The sequence below is a fragment of the Colobus angolensis genome, unplaced genomic scaffold (assembly GCF_000951035.1).
Source record: "Colobus angolensis palliatus isolate OR3802 unplaced genomic scaffold, Cang.pa_1.0 Scaffold330, whole genome shotgun sequence".
In the NCBI taxonomy this organism is placed as follows: domain Eukaryota; kingdom Metazoa; phylum Chordata; class Mammalia; order Primates; family Cercopithecidae; genus Colobus; species Colobus angolensis.
The window spans coordinates 2,795,145-2,818,461 of record NW_012116600.1 but is presented as its reverse complement, the minus strand read 5'-3'; the positions used below and the strand labels follow the sequence as shown (position 1 = coordinate 2,818,461).

Here is a 23,317-nt window from a genome sequence, read left to right as displayed (position 1 = left end):
GGCTAATTTTTGTATTTTTAGTAGAGACAGGGTTTTGCCATGTTGGCCAGGCTGGTCTTGAACTCCTGACCTCAAGTGATCTGCCTGCCTCGGCCTCCCAAGATAATGTATCATTTTAATAGTGAAGAATAAATATAGTTCTGTCTTATCCTGTTGTTATAGTTTGCCATTTACCTTCGTACATGATAGCACTATACATTTTATAAAAGTACATACGATATTTGATTCAATTTAGAGAACAAAGATAAGTTCCTAATTGCACAGATATTTCAAAGAATTGACTTTAAGTTGGAGGTATAACAGAATCTGTAATATATTAACTTTGTTCTCTGCAGAAAAATTAAAATTGATTGTTCTCATCTTCCCCCAGAGGAAAATTTGCTGTGGTTAGACAATGTATATCAAAATCTACTGGCCAAGAATATGCTGCAAAATTTCTAAAAAAGAGAAGAAGAGGACAGGATTGTCGAGCAGAGATTTTACACGAGATTGCTGTGCTTGAATTGGCAAAGTCTTGTCCCCGAGTTATTAATCTTCATGAGGTCTATGAAAATACAAGTGAAATCATTTTGATATTGGAATAGTAAGTATATACTAAATGGTACCTATTTTAATTGGTATGATAAGATGATTAAAATATCAAGAATAGGAATGATTAAAGTGTGACAAGAACTTGTAAAGATTCCTGTTAATAAAATGAAAAAGGGACCTAATTTATATTCAGATATTTTCATAAGACTAAATGTACAGCCTCAGGCACATACACAAAAACTAACAGCACAGAATAAACAAATGACAAACACAACATTTGAGGACTGTGGAGAAGGGAATATACATTATTTTGTTAATGGCTGATTGATTGAATTTTTCTGAACACAATCTGATGGGCAGATAGAATTGAAGTAATTTGTATATTTTCTTCATCTATTTGAAAAATAGCTTCAAGAAAATAAGGAGAATGGAAAGTTAAATGGCATAAAACTATGCTTAGTACATTGTTTGTTAAAGAAATACATTTAGTATGTGTAATGTGTAAAGCACTATGTTAGTTGTAGCAATAAGAAATAAATGTATCTCTTGCCACAAGTCTGTGAAAAAGTGAGAACACCCCAGTATTCTACAGTTCACCAGGTGATAGGGGTAGAGGATTGTTAAGGTAACTGGTTTGTTACCGAGTATATTGACACATGACTCTTACAGAGTGCCTTTGCTGCATGGTTGTCTGACACATTTATTCTGAGTATGTAAAATGTGTTTGAACATCTGCGACAATTGGAAGAGATCAGCTAGATTTATGTTTAGTATGCCTTAGGTGCCAATAGTTTTTAATAAGGTAAATATATTTTATGGTAAACTACGAAGAGGTAAGTGTTTATTTTAGTAAAAAAAGTATTGCTAACTATAGTAATTCTTTTTAGTAACTAACTTGCATCATTGCCTTTTTAAATTTAAAGGTATATTAACCTTATTTTTGTATTTAGTTATTTTAAAATTAATGTTTTTGTTCCACAAAATAGATTGGCTGGAATCAACTTGTGAATGCAAATGAAGATTTTGCAAAATGTTCAACTGACAAGTAGTTCATTTAAGAATGAATACTGTGTACATTTCCCAGAACCATATTAAGGCGTGTTTTATAGCACTTTCAAAATAAATTAGAATTGTAGAAAAGGCCAAAATACTAGCAATATGATTTCATTTTTCATACATTTTATAATTATTTTTGTCAAAGATTCTTCAGCTGACCTTTGAAAAGTTACCTACTTGCATAACATCTGCATGTTTGAAGTGTGTCAAAAGTAGCTAACATTTGTCAAAAACAGTAGTAGAATACTAGGTTTAGAGGATGAATATACATAAGAACATTGATTACTTTCATAAAATCCTCTTTTGGGGGTTCATCCAAACAGCAGCGACAAAATACATCGGAAAGATTTGAGACATTTTATGGATGGACCTTGTTCATACTCCGGAAAATTGACTCAGGTACCTTACCCAGTAAACTGGCAGAACTTACTGATCTCTATACTTCTGGCTGAAATGTAGCAAGCACTCAGAAAATGGTTAAGTAGATTAATATATTCAATTTCTTACCAGAGTGACTAAGACCCACTAAAATTTATTGCTAGAACTTCGGCTTAATTACTATGCCTTCTGCTTTTGGGGTGGCATTGTCACATTTAGTAGTCTCAGTTGAAGGTAAACATTTAATCAGCTTTCATTGTTTTAGTAGTGTGGAGTAATTTTTATATGGTGAAAATAAAATGGTGTAATCTTTTTTTTGTTTTTTGTTTTTTTTTTTGAGACAGAGTCTTGTTCTGTCACCCAGGCTGGAGTGCAGTGGTGCGATCTCGGCTCACTACAAGCTCTGCCTCCAGGGTTCACGCCATTCTCCTGCCTCAGCCTCCCGAGTAGCTGAGACTACAGGCACCCGCCACCATGCCCGGCTAATTTTTTTTGTATTTTTAGTAGAGACAGAGTTTCATCCATGGTCTCAATCTCCTGACCTAGTGATCTGCCCACCTCGGCCTCCCAAAGTCCTGGGATTACAGGCATGAGCCACTGCGCCTGGCCTGAATATTTAATAACTATCACCCAGTCAATTCTGTCCTCAAATCATCCTACACACTTTTTCTTCCCCAACTCTTATTTTACAAAATTGCAAATATATAGAAAAGTTGAAAAAATAGTACAATTAACAATTATCCTTATTATCTTCACTTTTATTCACCAGTTGTTGGCATTTTGTCACATTTACTGAACCATTTGAAAGTTGTAGGTATTATGATATTCCTTTTTATGCTGAAGTATTTGGTGTGGGTGATGATGTGTATTGTATCACATCAGGTGGCAATAAAGTCAGGTTGTTTTATTACTGATTTTGCTAATTTTGAACATGCTTAAGATGTAGTCTTCTAGCTCTCCTTATTGTAAAGGAACATTTTCCCCTTTTAATTAATCTGTGTTGTGATATTTACAGACCATGTGAATATTATCTTTTTTTTTTTCTTTTTTTTCTGATGGAGTCTTGCTCTGTCACCAGGCTGGAGTGCAGTGGCGCAATCTCAGCTCACTGCAACCTTCGCCTCCCGAATTCAAGCAATTTCCCTGCCTCAGCCTCCCAAGTAGCTGGGATTAAAGGCATGCGCCACCACGCCCAGCTAATTTTTTGTATGTTAGTAGAGACAGGATTTCACCATGTTGACCAATATGGTCCCCATCTCCTGACCTAGTGATCTGCCCACCTCGGCCTCCCAAAGTGCTGAGATTACAGGCATGAGCCACCACACCTGGCCAATATTATCTTCTTTAACATCTAGTGATTTCCCTTTCCCACTTTTTAATATTTCAATGGATTTCATGTTTTTTAAAAATTAATCTAACACATGACGTTAATGGAAAATAACCCATTATGTTTTAATTAATGAGTTCTAATCAGTTTCTGCCACTGTCTTTTTTTCATGCTCAAATTGTCCCAAGCTTATCAGTGGTTCCCTTTCAAGCTACTTCCTATGTCCTTTTGATATAATCTCATTGGTGTTTGAGGACTCCCTTGCTTTATGCACACCAAGATTTCCAGGGTCATCTTGTTATCTTCCCTGCCCCAGACCTGTAATCAGCCATCTCTCTGAGAGAAGTTCTGGTTCTTTTAAGTGGAGAATAGCATTTAGAAACCAAATATGGGTGTTGGACATGCTCACTTTTAACGGAGTATCATAATTTTTAGGCCTTTTCTAAGGATAGTGTTAGGAAGTCTCATAGCTCCAATTCAAGTCCACCAGTTGTACTAAGTAGTTTGCTGTTGGTAGTAGTATAAGTATTGTTATGCTGAAACTATTTTGTACGTATTGTTGGATAAAGTGAATGAGCAAGTATTGCTGAGAACCTGGGTTTTCACTGTGAGAGAGGGGAGATGCAATATAGAATGTGAGAAGTGATGAAGAACCTTCTGCTCTCTTCCAACTGAACCTTTATAGGTAACCACATTTATTCATTCTGGCTCATTCTTTATGTGTTTCTTCTTGCAAATATAAGCAAACTTGTATATATTTACTATTCTTACAGAAAAGGTAGTATATTAGATATATTCCTTTGCACCTTGTATTTTTGTTTACTTAAGAATATGTTCCAGAAATCATTCTACATTAGTTCATAGGCATCTTTTTAACTATTATTATGGCTGATTTCTTAAATGGCTGCATAGTACTCTGTTGTATGGTTGGATCTTGCTTTAGTCAGTTGACCTTCTGTGAATGGGAATTATTATGGAGATGTAGCTTTAGAGTAAATTCCTAGAAGAATGATTGCTGGTCAAAGAGTAAATGCATATGTAGTTGTATTAGATGTTGTCAAATTTCCTTCCATATGAGCAGCACACAGTCACTTTTAAAAGGCACATTTTTGGCCGGGCACGGTGGCTCACGCCTGTAATCCCAGCACTTTGGGAGGCCGAGGCAGGGGTATCACAAGGTCAGCAGATCCAGACCATTCTGGCTAACATGGTGAAACCCCATCTCCACTAAAAACTACAAAAAATTAGCTGGGCATGTTGGTGCACGCCTGTAGTCCCAGCTACTTGGGAAGCTGAGGCAGGAGAATTGCTTGAACCTGGAGGCAGAGGTTGCAGTGAGCTGAGATTGCACCACTGCACTCCAGCCTGGGCAACAGAGCGAGACTTGGCTCAAAAAAAAAAAAAAAAAACGCTTTTTTGATTTGTTACATTTGCTAATTATATGAATCAATCTAGAACTTTCTTTGGAACAACTATAGCCTTTTTTTGCTTTTGTGTTTTGTTTTGCCTCTGCCTAACCTATTTTTTAAATCAGTTTACTTTTGTGAATTAATCTCAAATTCTTGCAACCTGCTTGTCACTTTTAATGATTATTAAAATCTTTCATTTTTTATTTTAATACATAGTTCATAGGAAAGTATTTCATTGCCAGTTATGAAGTCTACATGATTGTTTTAGCCTTTCATTTTTTCAGAAAGTAATATAAATCTTACTTTTCTGGAAGGTAGTATTAGATTTATTTATACATATGGAGAAAAATCTGAGGATAATTGAGTCATTCTATCACCACCATCCATGAGACAAAGACTTTACCATACCAAGTGTCTTTAAAGCATATTTGTAGAATTAAATAAAATATAGCTATACATTTTAAAAAGCTTTTTAAAAAACTTCTGGAAGGAAGGTATTATCTAATTGGACATACTACGTTTTTAATGCTGCATTTTGAGCAAATTAAAGTTGGTCGTAAAAAAATACTTAACTTTAGTTGGGCACAGTGGCTCACACCTGTAATTCCAGCACTTTGGGAGGCCAAGGTGCGCGGATCTCGAGGTCAGGAGATCAAGTCCATCCTGGCTATAACACGGTGAAACCCCATCTCTACTAAAAATATAAAAAATTAGCCAGGCATGGTGGTGGGTGCCTGTAGTCCCAGCTACTCTGGAGGCTGAGGCAGGAGAATGGTGTGAACCTGGGAGGCGGAGACTGCAGTGAGCTGAGATTGCACCATTGCACCCCAGCCTGGGCAACAGAGCCAGACACGACTCAAAAAAAAAAAAAGTACTTACCTTTTGGAGAGCACAGAACAAAAACTTTGTCCTAGAAATAGGGAAGATCAAAAGGGGAACTTAAAGTTATCAGAGACAACTCTGAGATTATGTGAGAATGCTATTTTCTTTTTGTCAAGAAATTTTGTCTACTAAACATCTCTATGTAAATACTAAATACCCAACAGAAAAGGATGGAGACTATAACAAAACATGCAAAACAGAAAGCCTTACCTTCTGGAATGATCTCAATCACCAGAGAAATAACATTTTAATATGATCTTAAACGTATGTTGAACATTTACACTCTGGCAGGCACTGTGATAGGCACATTATCTGTATTCCCATTTGATTTTTAAAACAATCCTCCCAAAAGGGAGATTGGTATTCACATCATATGTCTAGTTAATACTCTAATGTCTTTCCACTCTAAAATCCCATGGACTGTATTTCTTCCATTAGCATAGGAATAGAATTTTAAAGAGACTCTTAATATTCAAATTTTAAAACAAGTTCATTTTGATCACTAGAAATAAATGCTTATTTTAAAAATCTTTACCATGGTCTTTCAAAGCTATATGACTTGATTTCCATTTTATGGATAATTGAGATATTACTTTGTTTTACTGAAATTCTTGGCTCTCTGTAACTCACAGAAATCTATCATTTTTGATAGGAAAATATTCTGATTTTAATCTTTCATATATTAACTTTATGTTATAGGAATATTTCTAAAAGAGTTTCTCTACTTGCTGTTCCCTATAAAAAACAGATGTAGATCTAGATAATATATAGCACATAGATTCTCCTGACTGTGTAACCTGTGCTAGAGTACTGTTGTCACATATTCTTACACATAACACATGTATACATGCACTAGCAAGTGAACACAGATGCTGAATTTCTAAATTTTTTTGTTGATATCCCTGCAAGGGGCAAACTCTTATTAGAGAGAAAGAGTAGAAGTCACCTGATTGTAGCTCCCAGGTCAATGATAATGATATAGGTAGCTTTTCTGACTGTAGATATTTTTTCTTTTTCTTTTCTTTTTCTTAACAAAAGTCTTGTTTGCTACTCACTGCTTCTGTTTCTTTTTCCAATTTCTGCTAACTTCTGCAATTTGCTTCTTGTGTTATCTGTTCTTTCCCTCCTCTTAACTCTTTCTAATTTTCCTATTTTCTGTAGCTCCACCTATGTTCCTCTGTTGTGTGAGAAATGGCAGTCCTACGAAAGACATTGGTCAGCTTATCAAACTAAAAGGAACAGTGTAATTGGCTGACGATCATAGCATTTTATTTGATCTTATTATTGGAACAGTGTGATTGGCTGACGATCATAGTATTTTATTTGATCTTATTATTGAAACAAACAAGCAAAAAACTCTGAGGATACTTTCCCTGATTATAAAAGTAATACCTATTCATTGTGTTAAATTTAGGAGATATAGAAAAGAGAAATCACATGTAAATGATCGTTACTTTATGGTATGTTCCTGTATTTAAAAATTATTGGCCGGGCGCGGTGGCTCAAGCCTGTAATCCCAGCACTTTGGGAGGCCGAGACGGGCGGATCACGAGGTCAGGAGATCGAGACCATCCTGGCTAACACGGTGAAACCCCGTCTCTACTAAAAACTACAAAAAACTAGCCGGGCGAGGTGGCAGCGCCTGCAGTCCCAGCTACCCGGGAGGCTGAGGCAGGAGAATGGCGTGAACCCGGGAGGCGGAGCTTGCAGTGAGCTGAGATCCGGCCACAGCACTCCAGCCCCAGTGACAGAGCGAGACTCCGTCTCAAAAAAAAAAAAAAAAAAAAAAAAAAAAATTATTCTCATTTTTTGGTCTGTGCATATGTACTTTTAGAGACAAAAGTTTGATCTACTGGACATATTCTATTGTAACCCTCTTTTTTCACTTAAGAGTATAGTGTGTGCATCTTTATATGTACCGTATAGTGTTTCTAAAAATAGATTTTCATTTATCAAGGACTTTAAAAATTTCCTTCAAAATCAGGAGTTCAACAAAAAGCTCCAAATTTCGGAAAGGCGAGACATTGGCTAGATTTGCAATTAGTGTTTGTTGGTTCATTGTAATAATAGCTGTTATTGGCTGGGCGCGGTGGCTCACACCTGTAATCCCAGCACTTTGGGAGGCCGAGGCAGGCGGATCATGAGGTCAGCAGATTGAGACCATCCTGGCTAACAACGGTGAAACCACGTCTCTACTAAAAATACAAAAAATTAGCCGGGTGTGGTGCCACGCGCCTGGAGTCCTAGCCACTTGGGAGGCTGAGGCAGGAGAATCTCTTTAACCCAGGAGGCGGAGGTTGTGGTGAGTCAAGATTGTGCTACTGCACTCAGCCTGGGCAACAGAGCGAGACTCAGTCTAAAAAAAAAAAAAGAAAAAAAACTGCTGTCTATTGAATATTTACCATGTGTCAGACACTGTGATAAGTATTTATTGAAATGATCTGCTTTGATTCTTCTAGGATCTTTTGTGCTCAATACTTTATGTGGATTATCCAATTTAATTCTTAGACCACAAAGTAGGAGCTATTATATTATTCACATTACAGTAGAAGAAACAGAGGCACATTTTGTCCCAGTTCACCTAGCCTGGTTAGTGACAGAGCTAGAATGAAACCCGGGCAGTCTTGATTTCAGTAGGCACTCCTGTATGCTCCGTACTATCCTGTCTATTCCTAGGCACTGGGAATCGCTTTCCTTACTTTCACTTTACGTTCTTGTATTTTGTTTTTAAGTTTAGAATTGGAGGAATGTTCTGGTTATTGAAGTAACTTTAGCGAATTTGTAATATAAAAGGTTGGTAAATAATCATAAAGTATTCAAGATTAAATTTCTTACCTAAACAATTTATGTTGCTGTACATATGAAGAATGCGCATCTATTTTTTATATATTTAGGGGGTGTAGATATGTGAATTCGTATTTTATACTGTTTCCTAATTTCAACTTATTTGGTCTGATTTTTATAAGATAGGACTAGATTATTAGTATTTATATCTTATAAAGTACATAACAAAAAATATATTTTAAGAGAATCTAAAGGGTTATTTCTTCATTTTCTTATTTGCTTATGATTGCATTAGTACTATTACCTAATATAATATTATTTGTAATATTATTTTGAGTGTCCTTGCAGGAATGTATTTAGACCACTTTCTATTTTGAGAGGATTTGTATCATTGAAACTAAACAATATAACTGGAAAGGGAAGGAGTGATGATGTCACTGCCAGTCTGTGCCTGGGTTCCCACTCTGACATGCAGACCAAGGGCCTCTAGGCAGTCTGTATATTAATTATTCTCGAAGATTATTTCTTTTTTTAGATTAAAAAAATGTAAATTCCCAAAATTGTCTTTCTATACCTTATTTTAGAGTTCACTACTATAAATTTAACAGCAAACTACACTTTTCATTACTCAGATTATCTTTATCATGTTATGTTGAGGCAGATATTAAAATTAATGTCTTGGCCAGGCACGATGGCTCACTCCTGTAATCCCAACACTTTGGGAGGCCAAGATGGGCAGATCGTGAGGTCAAGAGATCGAGACCATCCTGGCCAACATGGTGAAACCCCCACTCTACTAAAAATACAAAAATTAGCTGGGCATGGTGGCATGTGCCTGTAGTCCCAGCTACTCGGGAGGCTGAGGCGGGAGAATCTCCTGAACCCAGGAGGCGGAGGTTGCAGTGAGCTGAGATGGCGCTACTGCACTCCAGCCTGGCAACAGAGTGAGACTCTGTCAAAAAAAAAAAAAAAAATCTATCTATCTATCTATCTATCTATCTATCTATCTATCTATCTATCTCATGAATTTACAGCAAGTTTCAGTGGGTGTAATGGGGTTAAAGTGACATATATGTGATTGGAGCTTTCATGTGTATTCCCTATAAGCTGTCCTATAGTTTTTTTTCTGCAAAGTCAGAAAGTGTAAAGCAGCAAATCTTTGTGGCTTCTAACTGGCTTACTGTGTTTAGGTTGCTCAATTGCAAATTATATCTGCAGTGTGAATGTCAGTCCTTGTGACTTTCAACTTGGTACTCAAATTTGAGCCCACCATTATTTTTTCTTCTTATGGTTCCCAACACTTATGACATATTTCTTCCTCTTGGCAGTCACTGAGACTTCTGAATCCCCAGTTTCAACCCCTCTAAAGAATCACCACCCATTCCATCATTCATTCATTCAACAAACATTACTGACCACCTACTGCAGTGCATGCTAGATACTGTTCTTGATGTGGTTGTAGCAGTGAGGCAAAGAAATAAAAATATAGTAGTAGTATTTTCTAGAGTGAGTTCCTATTTTTCAAATAGAATATACTTGTGTATTCCCAAATATACCTTACAAATTTGATGAATAACTGTATAAATGTTTTTGCATGATCTGACTCACCAATTTTATCTTATTTAGATTTAATCCCCCCCGCAAAAAAAATCTGTTGATTTTATTGATATTTCTGCTGTATGGATGACCATAAGTAACTGACCCTAAGTTATATTGCAGGTAAATAGAAGAGTTAGGATTTATGTTTCGATAATTCATTCCAAACCTAGGAATTTTTTACTGTGCCTTTTTCAGTATTCTTTAAATTGCAATTTTTTAGAATTTATTTATTTATTTATTTGCGTTCTGGCCCCAAATATTCTGCATGAAGCTACAGTACAGGATGGTATTGGCTAAGAATGAAGATTCTTACTCATATTCAAGTTTGTTAACTTAATTGTACTTGTTTCTAATGTAAAATGGGTGTAATAACCATGTACCTCACATGTTTGTCATGAGGCTCAAAATACATGATATGTATCTAAGAATTCATGTATGAATACATATAGATGTATATATATGAGAAGAGCACAAAGAGCTACTTTTTTTTTATCTTTATTGCGGTGAAGGCAGGCTGCAACATTATTGGATCATAAAGCAATTCAGTTTTATTTATTAATATTCAAGTATTAGTACCCAGAATTTGAAGAAGTCTCATCACTTCTTTTCCTTTCTTGTCTTTTCTATTTTGAGACAGAGTATTGCTCTGTAGCTCAGGCTGGAGTGCAGTGGTGCCAACTCGGCTCACTGCAACCTTTGCCTCCCAGGTTCAAGTGATTCTCCTGCCTCAGCTTCCCAAGTAGCCAAGATTACAGGCACCTGCCACCACACCCGGCTAATTTTTGTGCTTTTAGTAGAGATATTTCACCATGTTGGCCATGCTGGTCTCAAACTTCCAATCTTCAGTGATCCGCCTGTCTCAGTCTCCCAAAGTGCTGGGATTACAGGCATGAGCCACTGCGCCCAGCCATCATCACTTATTTTTTTCCTTAAAGATCTCTCACGTCTCTGCCCTGTCTTTAAGTGTAGTGTATTAACATTTATATAGTTGTATGTCTTTTACTTAACAGGTACACAATATTTAAAAGTGTTTAGGTGAATGGATTTTCAAGTCTCTGTTCTTTGAATTTTATTTCAGTGCTGCAGGTGGAGAAATTTTCAACCTATGTTTACCTGATTTGGCTGAAATGGTTTCTGAAAATGATGTTATCAGACTCGTTAAACAAATACTTGAAGGAGTTTATTATCTACATCAGAATAACATTGTACACCTTGATTTAAAGGTAACGTAACATGTGATTTAAAGTAATGCAACATCTGTGTTGTTCTTCTGCTCTTAGTATGCACAATTGCAAACTGGTATTAACAGGAAACAACGGTTGGTTCCTGGTTGTCTAGACTGCACTGGTGTGCTCTTTGCTTACCTGTGTGCTACATGGCCTTAATTTTATATTGGCAGAAAGGAGAAGACTGCATGTGTGAGCAGCTCAATTTACTGGGCTCTTAAAATGCATCATTCCTGTGTTCTAATCCTACATTAGATGGAATTATTCCATTCCATCCCACTCTTGCAACCACATCCTGGACCTTCTTATTTTAAAATGCCGTCTATCTCTGAAATGCTCAATTATGTAATCTCCATCTCTGAAAATAAATCCTGCTAATCCTTATTCATTTGCAGCTATTACTTTCATTCATTTTTGTCTTGAGATTTTCAGTCTTTTGGCTCCTTCCAGATCATTCAGACTGTTTACCCAAGCCCCGAACCTCTAATCTCTGATCTCCATCTCTCATGTTATCCTTTTCTCCTTCTGTGTCTCTCATGTTGTTATCCTTTCTCCTTATCCTTCCTTCATAGCCACACAAGGACCTTAAGATCTGAATCAGTCTGTCTCTCATTTCTTAAGCATTAGATTCTTCTATTTTTGTGTGGTCTCCTTGCATGATCCTTTGGCTTCTACTACCACTTTAATAATAATAATAATTAAAAAATCTCCACCTACAGCACAGGCCTCTCTCTTAATTTCCAAACCCTCTTACTGCTTTTTCAAAAGATAAAACCCTGTAGTTCTGTTTTGGACCCCACTATGGAGCCAGGGGGACAGTATTTACCATCTAGTATCCCTGCTATTTCCCCAACTGATAAAATATTGGAAAAGAAGCAACATAGTAAATGCCAAGATAATCATGCTCCCACTAGCTTCCTGTTGGGTCATTTTCCTGCTAACATCAACCCAAGTACATTACATAGCATCGCATAGCACTTGAAGTCTGGGATGGCATATAAACCTATGATTGACAACAACAGAGCTAATTACCTTTATCTTTTCTCCTGTAATAGGCTCTGTGCTTTAATAATAAACAAGCATGAGATTGTCCCAAAGTTAAGCGACTGTTATAATTCTTTGCACAGATTTTGGGAGCAGCACCTTGGCAAAGGTACGGGTTATGACAGCAGCAGGGAACTTTGTAATAGGCTGTGGGCCTGCGATAGTAGTAAAGCAAAGTCACGTGGTTCTAGGAGGCAATGGATGAGGTGTACTATGCCTCTTACTGTCTAAGCTAAAGCCAGGGAACAGTCAGACCCGGCTCATCCAGAATCATCACATTGTACTGAACCATTTTTCGTTTCTGGAAATGTTTACATGCTCATTCCTTCATGCCTTCTTTAGTGCTGCTCCCTAGAGCACCTTTTTGTTCTTTTTTTTTCTTTTTTTTTTCAGTTCTTTAGAATTTATGTATTTATTTATTTGCATTCTGGCCCCAAGTATTCTGCATGAAGCTACAATACAGGATGGTATTGGCTAAGAATGAAGATTTTTACTCATATTCAAGTTTGTTAACCTAATTGTACTTGTTTCTACTGTAAAATGGGTGTAATAACCATGCACCTTACATGTTTAACTGCACCCAGCTACCCAGAGCACCTTTCTATCCAGCATACTCTTTCTCAGATTAAGCACCATCTGTACTGCAAAGCCTTCTTGGAATTTCTTATTGACAGAATGAGGTAGTCTTTTTATTACTGAGTGTTCTATATCTTAATCTTTCCATTTAACTTCTTTTTTCTTCAAACCTAGAATCCTTTTTGGGTGTGTTTTTGGCTTTATGCATCATTGACTAATAGCTCCTCCTAAGTAGTAAGTCAGTAAATGTTTGATGCATGACTCAATATACTCAAATTATATTGACTCATGACTCAAGTGATGATTCCACTTAATATACCTCCCATCTGAGACTAGTATGCTTTTATTGTATATTACTTACCATGTTTTTGTTGTACTTTATTTAGCCACAGAATATATTACTGAGCAGCATATACCCTCTCGGCGACATTAAAATAGTAGATTTTGGAATGTCTCGAAAAATAGGGAATGCGTGTGAACTTCGGGAAATCATGGGAACACCAGAATATTTAGGTAGGAATTTCCTTTTATTTTCTATGCCATTTTGAAATTTATTAAGTAAATGATACCTCTGTAGAACTATATTTTAGAGCATGTAATTCAATTCAGTTAATAGGATTTAATTGGTTCAAGTATTTTGATACATTAAAACTTGGTTACGACACATTTAAATGAAATGTATTGAATAAAAGTATGAAACATTTACAGCAATTCAGGGGACACTGAATATGTAAGTGTACAAGTTGAACGTTTGTGTATAAAAACTTTGTACATAAGGGAAAAAGAAATGAGTAAGAGGGAAGTTAGGGAAAAAGAGAAAAATGGAAAAAGAAAAAATGCGACAGTCAGGTGGCCCATGATTGTCTTTGAAGCCTGGCTATTGGCTAGATCTCACTTCTCTTTCTCTCTGGTCCCAATTCCAGAGCTGTTCACAATACAGATATCTTCAGTTTAAACTTACAGGAATTGTTAGCTGGCCGCCCCATTTTTGTTTATTGCTTCTGCTTTAAAATACAAGGTTTTGCATAGGGTTGTGAAAGTAGGGTTTTGAAGAAAAGTGCCAAAAAGAACCTTTGATTAGGTAATCTGAGTATATTGTATGAAATCAACAAATTAGATTATGCATATGAAAGGTTTTTAGGTTGTATGAAGCAGCATATAAATTTGAAGTATTTTAACTTACAATCTTTTTACCTTTTTTTGTTTGTTGTTCGTACCGACGTCCCCATGTGGACATTGAAAAGATACAGTTAAACAGAACAGATGTGACTCAGCTAGGCAGCTGTCTTTTCCAAAAATAAAAAACAGAAAATTACTAACTTTTGAATGCTAACTGGGGTCCTAGATAAATGAATGTAATTATTGGTAACACAGCTCACAGACGTATGTGAAAATGTTGTAGGTGGTTTAACAGAAGCTGACTGTATATGATTTAAAGGCTTTATTAATAAAAATGTTAGGCTTTAGGAAACAGTTTCTCTTTGGAGAAATTATGAAACCGTATTATGAAACAAACTTATTTTTCACTCATAAATCCTAGTTTGAACTCTACTAATTTGAAATAATATGGTAATGTTTAGAAAGCATAGAGAATTTATTTTGCACTTTTTTTGGCAAGTGAAGACAGCAGAAAATTAATCACTTTGGAAATTAGGTCCTTGATAATTTAAGAGGAATGTTTAATCCACTTGAAAATTTAGCATTTCTGGCCAGGTATGGTGGCTCACACCTGTAATCCTAGCACTTTGGGAGGACAAGGCGAGTGGATCACTTGAAGTCAGGAGTTCGAGACCAGCCTGACCAACATGGTGAAACCCTGTCTCTACTAAAAATACAAAATTAGCCAGGCATGGTGGTGCATGTCTCTAATCCCACCTACTTGGGGGAGCTGAGGTAGGAGAATCGCTTGAATCTAAGAGGCGGAGGTTGCAGTGAGCTGAAATCATGCCATTTGTACTCTAGCCTGGGCAATAAGAGTGAAACTCCATCTCAAAAAAGAAAAAAGAAAATCTAGCATTTCCGAGCAGCAAAATTTGCTCATAATGTCATTGCAGATGCACATGACATTACCCCAAAAGAAAAACCTAAATTAGTCTAATAAAATAATGCAAATTAATTCCAAAGTAATAAAACTAAATTTTTTTTTTAAATTCTAGCTTCCAACATTTTACTTTTTTATAATTGTTTTCTCTGAGATTAAATTTAATGAGTTTAACTACCTAGCCACTAGTTACTCCAAGAATATTATCCGTGTTTTTGAACCATCTGATCATATAATTTACTCAATATTAGGGATGTTTAAATGTCCAATCACAAGATAATTAATACTGTGCTAAATTTCTATCATCTTGTATCACTAGACTTTCCAAAATTAAATCCAGTTATAATTTTTTTTTTTTTTTTCCCCGAGATGGAGTCTCACTCTGTTGCCCAGGCTAGAGTGCAGTGGTGGGATCTCAGCTTACTGCAACCTGTGCCTTCCGGGTTCAAGGGATTTTCCTGCCTGAGCCTCCTGAATAGCTAGGATTACAGGCGTGTGCCATCACACCTGGTTAATTTTTGTATTTTGAGTAGAAGCAAGGTTTCACCATGTTAGCCAGGCTGGTCTTGACTGTGACCTCAGGTGATCCACCTGCCTTGGCCTCCCAAAGTGCTGAGATTACAGGCATGAGCCATCATGCCTGGTCCCAGTTATAATGTAATATCAAGTGATTTTCTTGTTTTAAAATTTGTCAGTATTGAATTTAAATTTTATCTTCTCTTTCAGCTCCAGAAATCCTGAACTATGATCCCATTACCACAGCAACAGATATGTGGTAAGATTTTGTTAGTTACCTAAATACTTCTTTATGGAAAGTTGGGAAATGTATATTCTGAGGTTCTTTGACTCCAAGAGTAAATAATAAGACTTTCTTCAAAAGATTTTATTTGAATATCATTATTATGCTACAGGAAAATATTTACGTATCCATTCTTTTTAAATAATACTTAAGTTCTGAGCCAAAAGTATGGAAATAAATAGGAAAATCTCTCTCTATGATGAAAAGTCAGTTGAGTAAAGGAACAAAATAACTGCAGTACAGTGATACATGTTTTAGGATAAAGGTGAAATGCTTAATAAGCATAGAAGCAGCAGCAGACAGTCCATTGCTGGGCTCCACCTCATGAAGGGAGACATCTGATCTAGGTCTAAAAGAGTTGGCCAGGAGTGGTGGTTTAACACCTATAATCCCAGCACTTTGGGAGGCCAAGGCAGGCAGATCATCAGGTCAGGAGTTCGAGACCAGTCTGGCCAACATAGCAAAGCCCCATCTCTACTAAAAATATGAAAATTAGCCAGATGTGGTGGCGCATACCTGTAATCCCAGCTACTCAGGAGGCTGAGGCAGGAGAATCGCTTGAACTGGGGAGGCAGAGATTGCAGTGAGCCAAGATCATGCTATTGCACTCCAGCCTGGGTGACCAAAAAAAAAAAAGCTTGAAGAACGTATTTGTTAAGCAGAATAATGAGGTCAGGTCCACCTAAAAATGTACTTTTATGAGAGTACATCTCTGGGAAATTGTGAGTTTTTGTAGCTAGCAAAGAGAGAATATGATAGGGAATAGAACCAGAACTGATACTGGAGCTTCAATTGAGACCACAAAGGGGACTGACTCCACAAACCAGGTGGAAGGTTTAGACTTTTTCTGTATTCTGTGGAACTGCTCATGCATTTGCCCAGGAAAAAAGATGATATGGCTAAATAAGTTGGTGAAATATGTACTGTATTGTCTTTTTCTGGCTCCTGGGCACCAGACTTGCCATTAACATATTTACAGATTTTAAAATGTTTACAGTGAAAAAATTTGCCTGCCCAGCTTTGTGCTTCGCCAAACTTGCAGCTTCTATTTGCGCAGAACCTCTCTTTATATCTCACAAGTCATTACTTTGCCATTGGAAACCATTTAGGAAATGCTGCAGCAGTTTTGTGTACTCCACAGCAGGTATCTGTGTGAAGGATAGATGGTAGCAATAATAATATTTATTGAATACATTGTATTTATGTAACACGTGCATTCCCTTGTATTCTCTTTCTGTGAGGCACACTTTGAGATCATTATTTTAGTTTTAATAATATAAGAACTTTGAAAAGCAATGTAAGTCTGTGGTTTAACCGTACCAGTTTTGAGGAGAGGAGTATGTTGAATGTTGATTATACTTTATATAAATGTTTAAAAATTAATATACTTTTTAAGTCCCCTCCCTTTTTTTCAGGAATATTGGTATAATAGCATATATGTTGTTAACTCACACATCACCATTTGTGGGAGAAGATAATCAAGAAACATACCTCAATATTTCTCAAGTTAATGTTGATTATTCAGAAGAAACTTTTTCATCAGTTTCACAGCTGGCCACAGATTTTATTCAGAGCCTTTTAGTAAAAAATCCAGAGTAAGTAATAATTTGTTTAAATATGATTACAGATTTAATTTGTTTAAATACTATTACAAAATAAATAATATATGCCTATCAAGAAAAGTATATTCTAAAATAGTATAAAATTATTAGAAGTGTGCTCAAGTTCTAGGTAAAATGAAGAGAGAGGTGGTATGAGCAATCATTAACAAATACATAACTTCAGATACAAAATATACAACAGGGGATTTTGAAATGAAGCAAAGATTTGAGTTATTTCTCTCACAACCCACTACTAATCCCTGAAATTACCTAAAATAATCAGACATAGAAATTTACAGTACACATGGCTGGTTATAAGACTTTATTGTAAATGTTTTATAGTTAAATAATTTTACTTACATAACAAGTATCATTTACTGATTGTGAAATCTTGAAGGATTGGATGCCCTTTGACAGCCTTACAAAAGAAGCGAGTTAGCTGGGCATAGTGGCTCATGCCTCTATTCCCAGCACTTTGGGAGGCCAAGGTGGTCAGATTATGAGGTCAGGAGTTCGAGACCAGCCTGGCCAATATGGTGAAACCGCATCTCTACTAAAAATACAAAATGCTAGCTGGGCATGGTGGCGTGCGCCTATAGTTCCAGCTACTCAGGAGGCTGAGGCAGGAGAATTGCTTGAATCTGGAAGGCAGACGTTGCAGTCAGCTGAGATCACACCACTGCACTCCAGCCTGGGTGACAGAGCGAGACTCCATTGCAAAAAAAAAAAAAAAAAGTGATTTGGAGGGCAGTTAAGCACCATCTTTCAAAATATAAAGACCCAGTAACTTTACTTGTAACTTATCCTATGAAAATAATTAGAGAAGCTCCCAAAAAACATTTTCTCAATATTCATTGCAGCATATTTATGATAGCAAAATGCTGGAAGCTTCAATAGGCATCTGGTTAAATTATGGTGTATCCATATGGAAGAGTACTAAATAATACAGCGGTTAATAAATATGTTAACTCTGTACTGATGTGAAAAAATGCTTGAAATGCATTATTGAGTGAGTGAAGAAAGCCAATTGCAGAAACGGAGTATGTGAAGCCATCTCTGTGTGTGTGTATGTATGTGTGTGTATATGTTTGTGTGTATGTATATGCACATATATGTAGAAAAAATATCTAGAGGTGGGATGGGGGAATGAAAAAACAAAATAATTTTACTTTTTACCTTCATGAGAGATAATATGGTGTAATGCTTAAAAGCACAGACGCTAGAGTCAAAGTTCCACTTAACCATTTACAAGTTAGGAGATTTGGGGTAAATTTCAAGCCTCCTGGTACCCTACTTTGCATATTTGTTAAATGAGGGGAATAATAGTACCCATTTCGTTAGTTTCTTGTGATTGTTGAATAATGTATTTGAAGCATATAGAATAGTCCCTGGCATATAACTAAGCATTCAGTAAAAGCTGCTATTATCATTATTATTCTCTTCTGTACTGTTTGGATTTTATATTATGAGTATGTTTTATTTTCACAATAAGTAAAAAATATGTCTATAATCTATCAAACTGAAGACATTTTCAACTTCATTTTTCATTCCCAATTTTCCCTTTCTGCTTTCTTTCAAAGGAAAAGACCAACAGCAGAGATATGCCTTTCTCATTCTTGGCTACAGCAGTGGGACTTTGAAAACTTGTTTCACCCTGAAGAAACTTCCAGTTCCTCTCAAATTCAGGATCATTCTGTAAGGTCCTCTGAAGACAAGACTTCTAAATCCTCCTGTAATGGAACCTGTGGTGATAGAGAAGACAAAGAGAATATCCCAGACGATAGCAGCATGGTTTCCAAAAGATTTCGTTTCGATGACTCATTACCCAATCCCCATGAACTTGTTTCAGATTTGCTGTGTTAGCACTTTTTTCTTTGACTCATTTGGACTGAATTTGAAATTTTATATCCACTCCAGTGAGATTATGGTTTGTAGCTTCATATATGACATGTTTATATTGTAAATGCACTTTTGCATAGAATAATTTAGGGAGTGTTTTAATGTTAAATTACTAGTTGCTAGCATGTTATGATTTCATATCCTGAGATAGCTCTGCAGATAAGAAAATATTTAAATATATGACAAAAAGTAAAATTGTACACGTATGTGAGTTTACATGTTAATGAAATAAGTTCAAATGAACTTATCAAAATGTTTTGCATATCAACAAAAAAAGTGGCTTGAGTTTTATTATGGTTGGTGTAAACTGAACGCAAGACATTGGACTTTAAGGGGTTCTCTCTCTAAAGTGACTCTTTTACCATGCCTCAATCAACATAATTTGTTTAGGAAAGCAGTATGAAGTTTAAGCCAAAGTAATTTCTACTTCATAGATGCTCAAGAGACATTTTACAATTGAAAATGTTTTTCAATTACAAATATTTTGAAACTGCATAAGATTTTCCTTCTCTGTGGTCTGTTATATGAGAGAGATCCTTTAACCAGAGCAAAGAGGGAGTTAGAAACCTGATCAGGGATATTCTTTACAAGTTGGAGCAGAGAAAAGAGTAGCATGGCTTCATTTTAACGCAAATGTCTTTTTCCTCCTCCCAACCTACTTGAGATCTGATAAGGTCTGGATGGAGATATTTGGTATGCAAGTGTAGAGTTTTTTAATCCTCCAGAATTTCTAGGTAGAAGATACTTAGGTAAAGTTAAATATTCTCTATTTTTAGGCAAACATATTTATTAATTGAATATAGAAGAAAATGTTGACACACTCAGACAGCTTACTGATTTTTAGATGTCTTCTGTATCTTAGAATACAAGTCAGTCATTCAGAGTTCTAAAAGTATGCATAAAAAATTACAGCACCGGTAGGTCTATTAACACAGGCCTGAGTCAGCAATAGCAAGACTGATGTGATCATAAAACATGACATCAGGCTCGTCTGAAGTTCTTGTGTGAAATTCCTAGTGAGTGAGGAGGCTCAGCTTAAAGCCATCTGCAGAGTGGCCCCTCATTGTAGTCTTTTGCTGGAACAAATGCAAGAAAGAGACTAGGGAGAGCAAAATGTTTGCTTATGGCTAGAGACTATACCTAGCCCTAATGATGGGGAAAGTTAGTCCTTTTTGGGTAATCTTTTATGAATTTTCACCTGATGACTGTTATATTGGATCTGTTATCAAGATAACTGTGATCTCATGACCGTGTTGCTGTATCAAAAGAAATATTTTGACAAACAGTAACAACAACCTGGTGTTCCCCCTTTAGACCTTTAACTTCTCAAAATTTTGATAAGTTTCCAAATTCTTTAATAATAACTTAAAACTGTTTTGAATAACTGTCAGGTCACTTTATTTGACCACATGGTGAATTTCTTTAACATCTTTAGCATTTGTTAAGGAAAAGTTTTTTCTACTTGTGTGTGTATGTGTGCACATGTGTGTATGTATAGGTGTATGTATGTATCTATAGATAGATATAATACATTCTTTAGACAGTTTTCAAGATTCTTTGCTGTGGTATATTGTGCTCAACTCAGGTGCCAAAGGAGTTTTGTTTGTTGTTGTTGTTGTTTTTGAGATGGAGTTTCGCTCTGTCGCTCAGGCTGGAGTGCAGTGGCATGATCTCAGCTCACGGCAACCTCCGCCTCCCAGGTTCGAGCAATTCTCCTGTCTCAGCCTCCTGAGTAGCTGGGATTACAGGCGCATGCTACTGTGCCCAGCTAATTTTTGTATTTTTAGTAGAGATGGGGTTTCACCATGTTGTCCAGGCTAGTCACAAACTCCTGACTTCAAGTGATCCACCCGTCTTGGCCTCCCAATGTGCTGGGATTACAGGCGAGAGCCAGCGTGCCCCCGCCCAGGAGCTCTCTTCTTATGACATATAAATTATGACATTTATATTCTTCATATGACTTTATATTTTCTTCTTATGACATTTAAATTCTTTAAGTAGTTTGTTGGTCCAACAAACCAGACATTGTATAATCTAAATTGAGCCCTTGTATATCTAAAACTGATGAGTTGTTTCTAAATTGTTGATTGTCCATTTACTTGCCTTTGGTATTAAGATAATGCAAGTAAAGCTTAGTAAGTCATTGTATAATGAGGAAATGATTATGTTTCTGAAGACCATATTGTATTTTTAATTTTTAGAGGAATTATGCCATCCCCCCAAAAATCAAGAAATATTTGAATTTTAAATTATAAGCTCATTTGTAAAAAGACACTTTATACCAACTTTCTCTTTCTCTGAAAATCTTAAAATAGTTTACATCTACCTTTAATTAGTAGAATACAGAGTTGTAAATTTCCATGCCTTTTTTCCTAATATTAAGTTTTATAGTAGAAAAGCAACTAGTGGTTGCACAAAGAATATAAAAATGCAGTCTTTTTACAAAGGTGTGAATTTAAATAATTTTATTGATTGAAATATGAAAATACACCAATCATTTAAGAGCTTTTCAGCAAATGATTCAGTTCTTACTCTTTTTCTCCCGAGATTGAAAAGCATAATGTATTTCTCTAAAGTAGGAATCTAGAGAGCCCCTATGAGTGGACAGATGTCAGTAACACTTGAACACATGCGAAGATAAGTGTTATATTGTGATATTTTAAAGTTTAATTTGCTTTTTGGGGAGAATCCCTAAATAGATAGGATTTTTAAATAGAGGATATATAGATGGCAATTACAATTGCAATTTAATTATTTTCCCTACAGTAAAAAACCTAGCTCTGAGCAGTGAAATTGTAATGGCACTTTAAAGGAAGTAAGCCGTTAACTGTTCTCTAGTCCAGCAATCCCCAACCTTTTTGGCACTAGGGACAGGTTTTGTGGAAGAAAATTTTTCCACAGGACTGGGGGGATAGGGGGATGGTTTCAGGATGATTAAAGTGCATTACATTTATCATTAGATTCTTGTAAGGAGCATGCAGCCTAGATCCCTTGCATGTGCGGTTCACAATATGATTCGAGCTCCTTTGAGAATCTAATGCCATGGCTAATCTAACAGGAAGCTGAGCTCAGGCAGTAATGCTTGGCACCGTCCCCCCTGCCCCCCACTTTCTGTGCAGGCCAATCATGGCCTGGGGGTTGGGGACCCCTGCTCTAGTCAGTACTGAGATAAGGTACTTGTGCCAGAATATAAATCAACACATTGCTTCCTTTATCAAAGACGTCTTGTTATTTTTAAAAAGTCAACTGAGCCAGTATGATTAGTGATGTAATTGATTTTCATTCTGGCACAAGCCTCTTTCATTCTGGACAGCTCACAAATAGTTAATGGACCATGCTTTGAATAGCCTTCCTCTAAACAACATTTATAAATATTGATATTTTATAACTGTTTACATTTCTTCTGTTTATTTTTGAATTTTCGGTTTGATATCTTGTCCTTATTCATTGTTATATAAACAACTGTACTTTAATTTCAAGTAGTATTAAAATTATTTGACTTCAGTTTGCGGGGATTATCATCAATTTATAATTTTATAAAAGTAGTTTAAAGAATAATTGTAAATTTTACATAAATTACAACTTCCCTGCCATGGTTTATTAAATAATAATATTGCTTGAGGCATATAAACAGACATTATTATGAGTATTCCAGTAAGAAAACTACATCAACTTGATCATTCTGGCTAAAAATTAAAAAGCACTTTTTTATATCTGTGGTTGTCATTTGTTTCAAAGCATTTCTAAATCTATTTTTCTTGAAAGTATGTCTGGATGTTCTATCCTTTGACATAGGTCATCTATGAACCCTCTTGTGTCTAATAAACATCTGTAAAGGCATATAAATCTGAAAGCAATTATTTGCTGGTATCAAGGAATAATTTTTAGAAAATGTCAATGAATGAATTTAACTGTACTACATGTTGCACTGCAGTGCACTACATGTTACACAAAACATGAATGAGGGATTCTTCAAGATAGTTATAATCTGGTTGTAGACTAAGGAACAGTCAGTTCTCATTATTCATGGTAGTTATGTTCTATAAAGTTCCCACACTTTAGTTACTAATCATTGCTCCTTGGGGAAATACAGAGTTAGGTTCCTGCAAGGCTCTGTTCATGGCATTTTAAACAATTGATCGATAAATAAGTTTGTGTATTTCTA

At 36.0% G+C, this 23,317-nt stretch overlaps 1 protein-coding gene across 3 annotated transcripts in view; it reads left to right on the top strand.

Annotated features, from left to right (window-relative positions):
* STK17B (serine/threonine kinase 17b) overlaps positions 1-22,998 on the top strand; it is a 43,321-nt gene extending 20,323 nt beyond the window's left edge. For 2 of the 3 annotated variants that reach the window (XM_011952059.1, XM_011952060.1), the window contains 6 exons: positions 371-583; positions 11,045-11,189; positions 13,199-13,325; positions 15,580-15,628; positions 17,068-17,247; positions 18,834-20,536. In XM_011952059.1, coding sequence (XP_011807449.1) covers positions 371-583; positions 11,045-11,189; positions 13,199-13,325; positions 15,580-15,628; positions 17,068-17,247; positions 18,834-19,116 — 997 coding nt within the window. In that variant the 3' untranslated portion in view covers positions 19,117-20,536. Of the gene's footprint in view, positions 1-370; positions 584-11,044; positions 11,190-13,198; positions 13,326-15,579; positions 15,629-17,067; positions 17,248-18,833 lie in introns of all 3 variants that reach the window. The other variant, XM_011952058.1, reaches the window with a different exon arrangement.
* Positions 22,999-23,317: the final 319 nt, after the last annotated feature.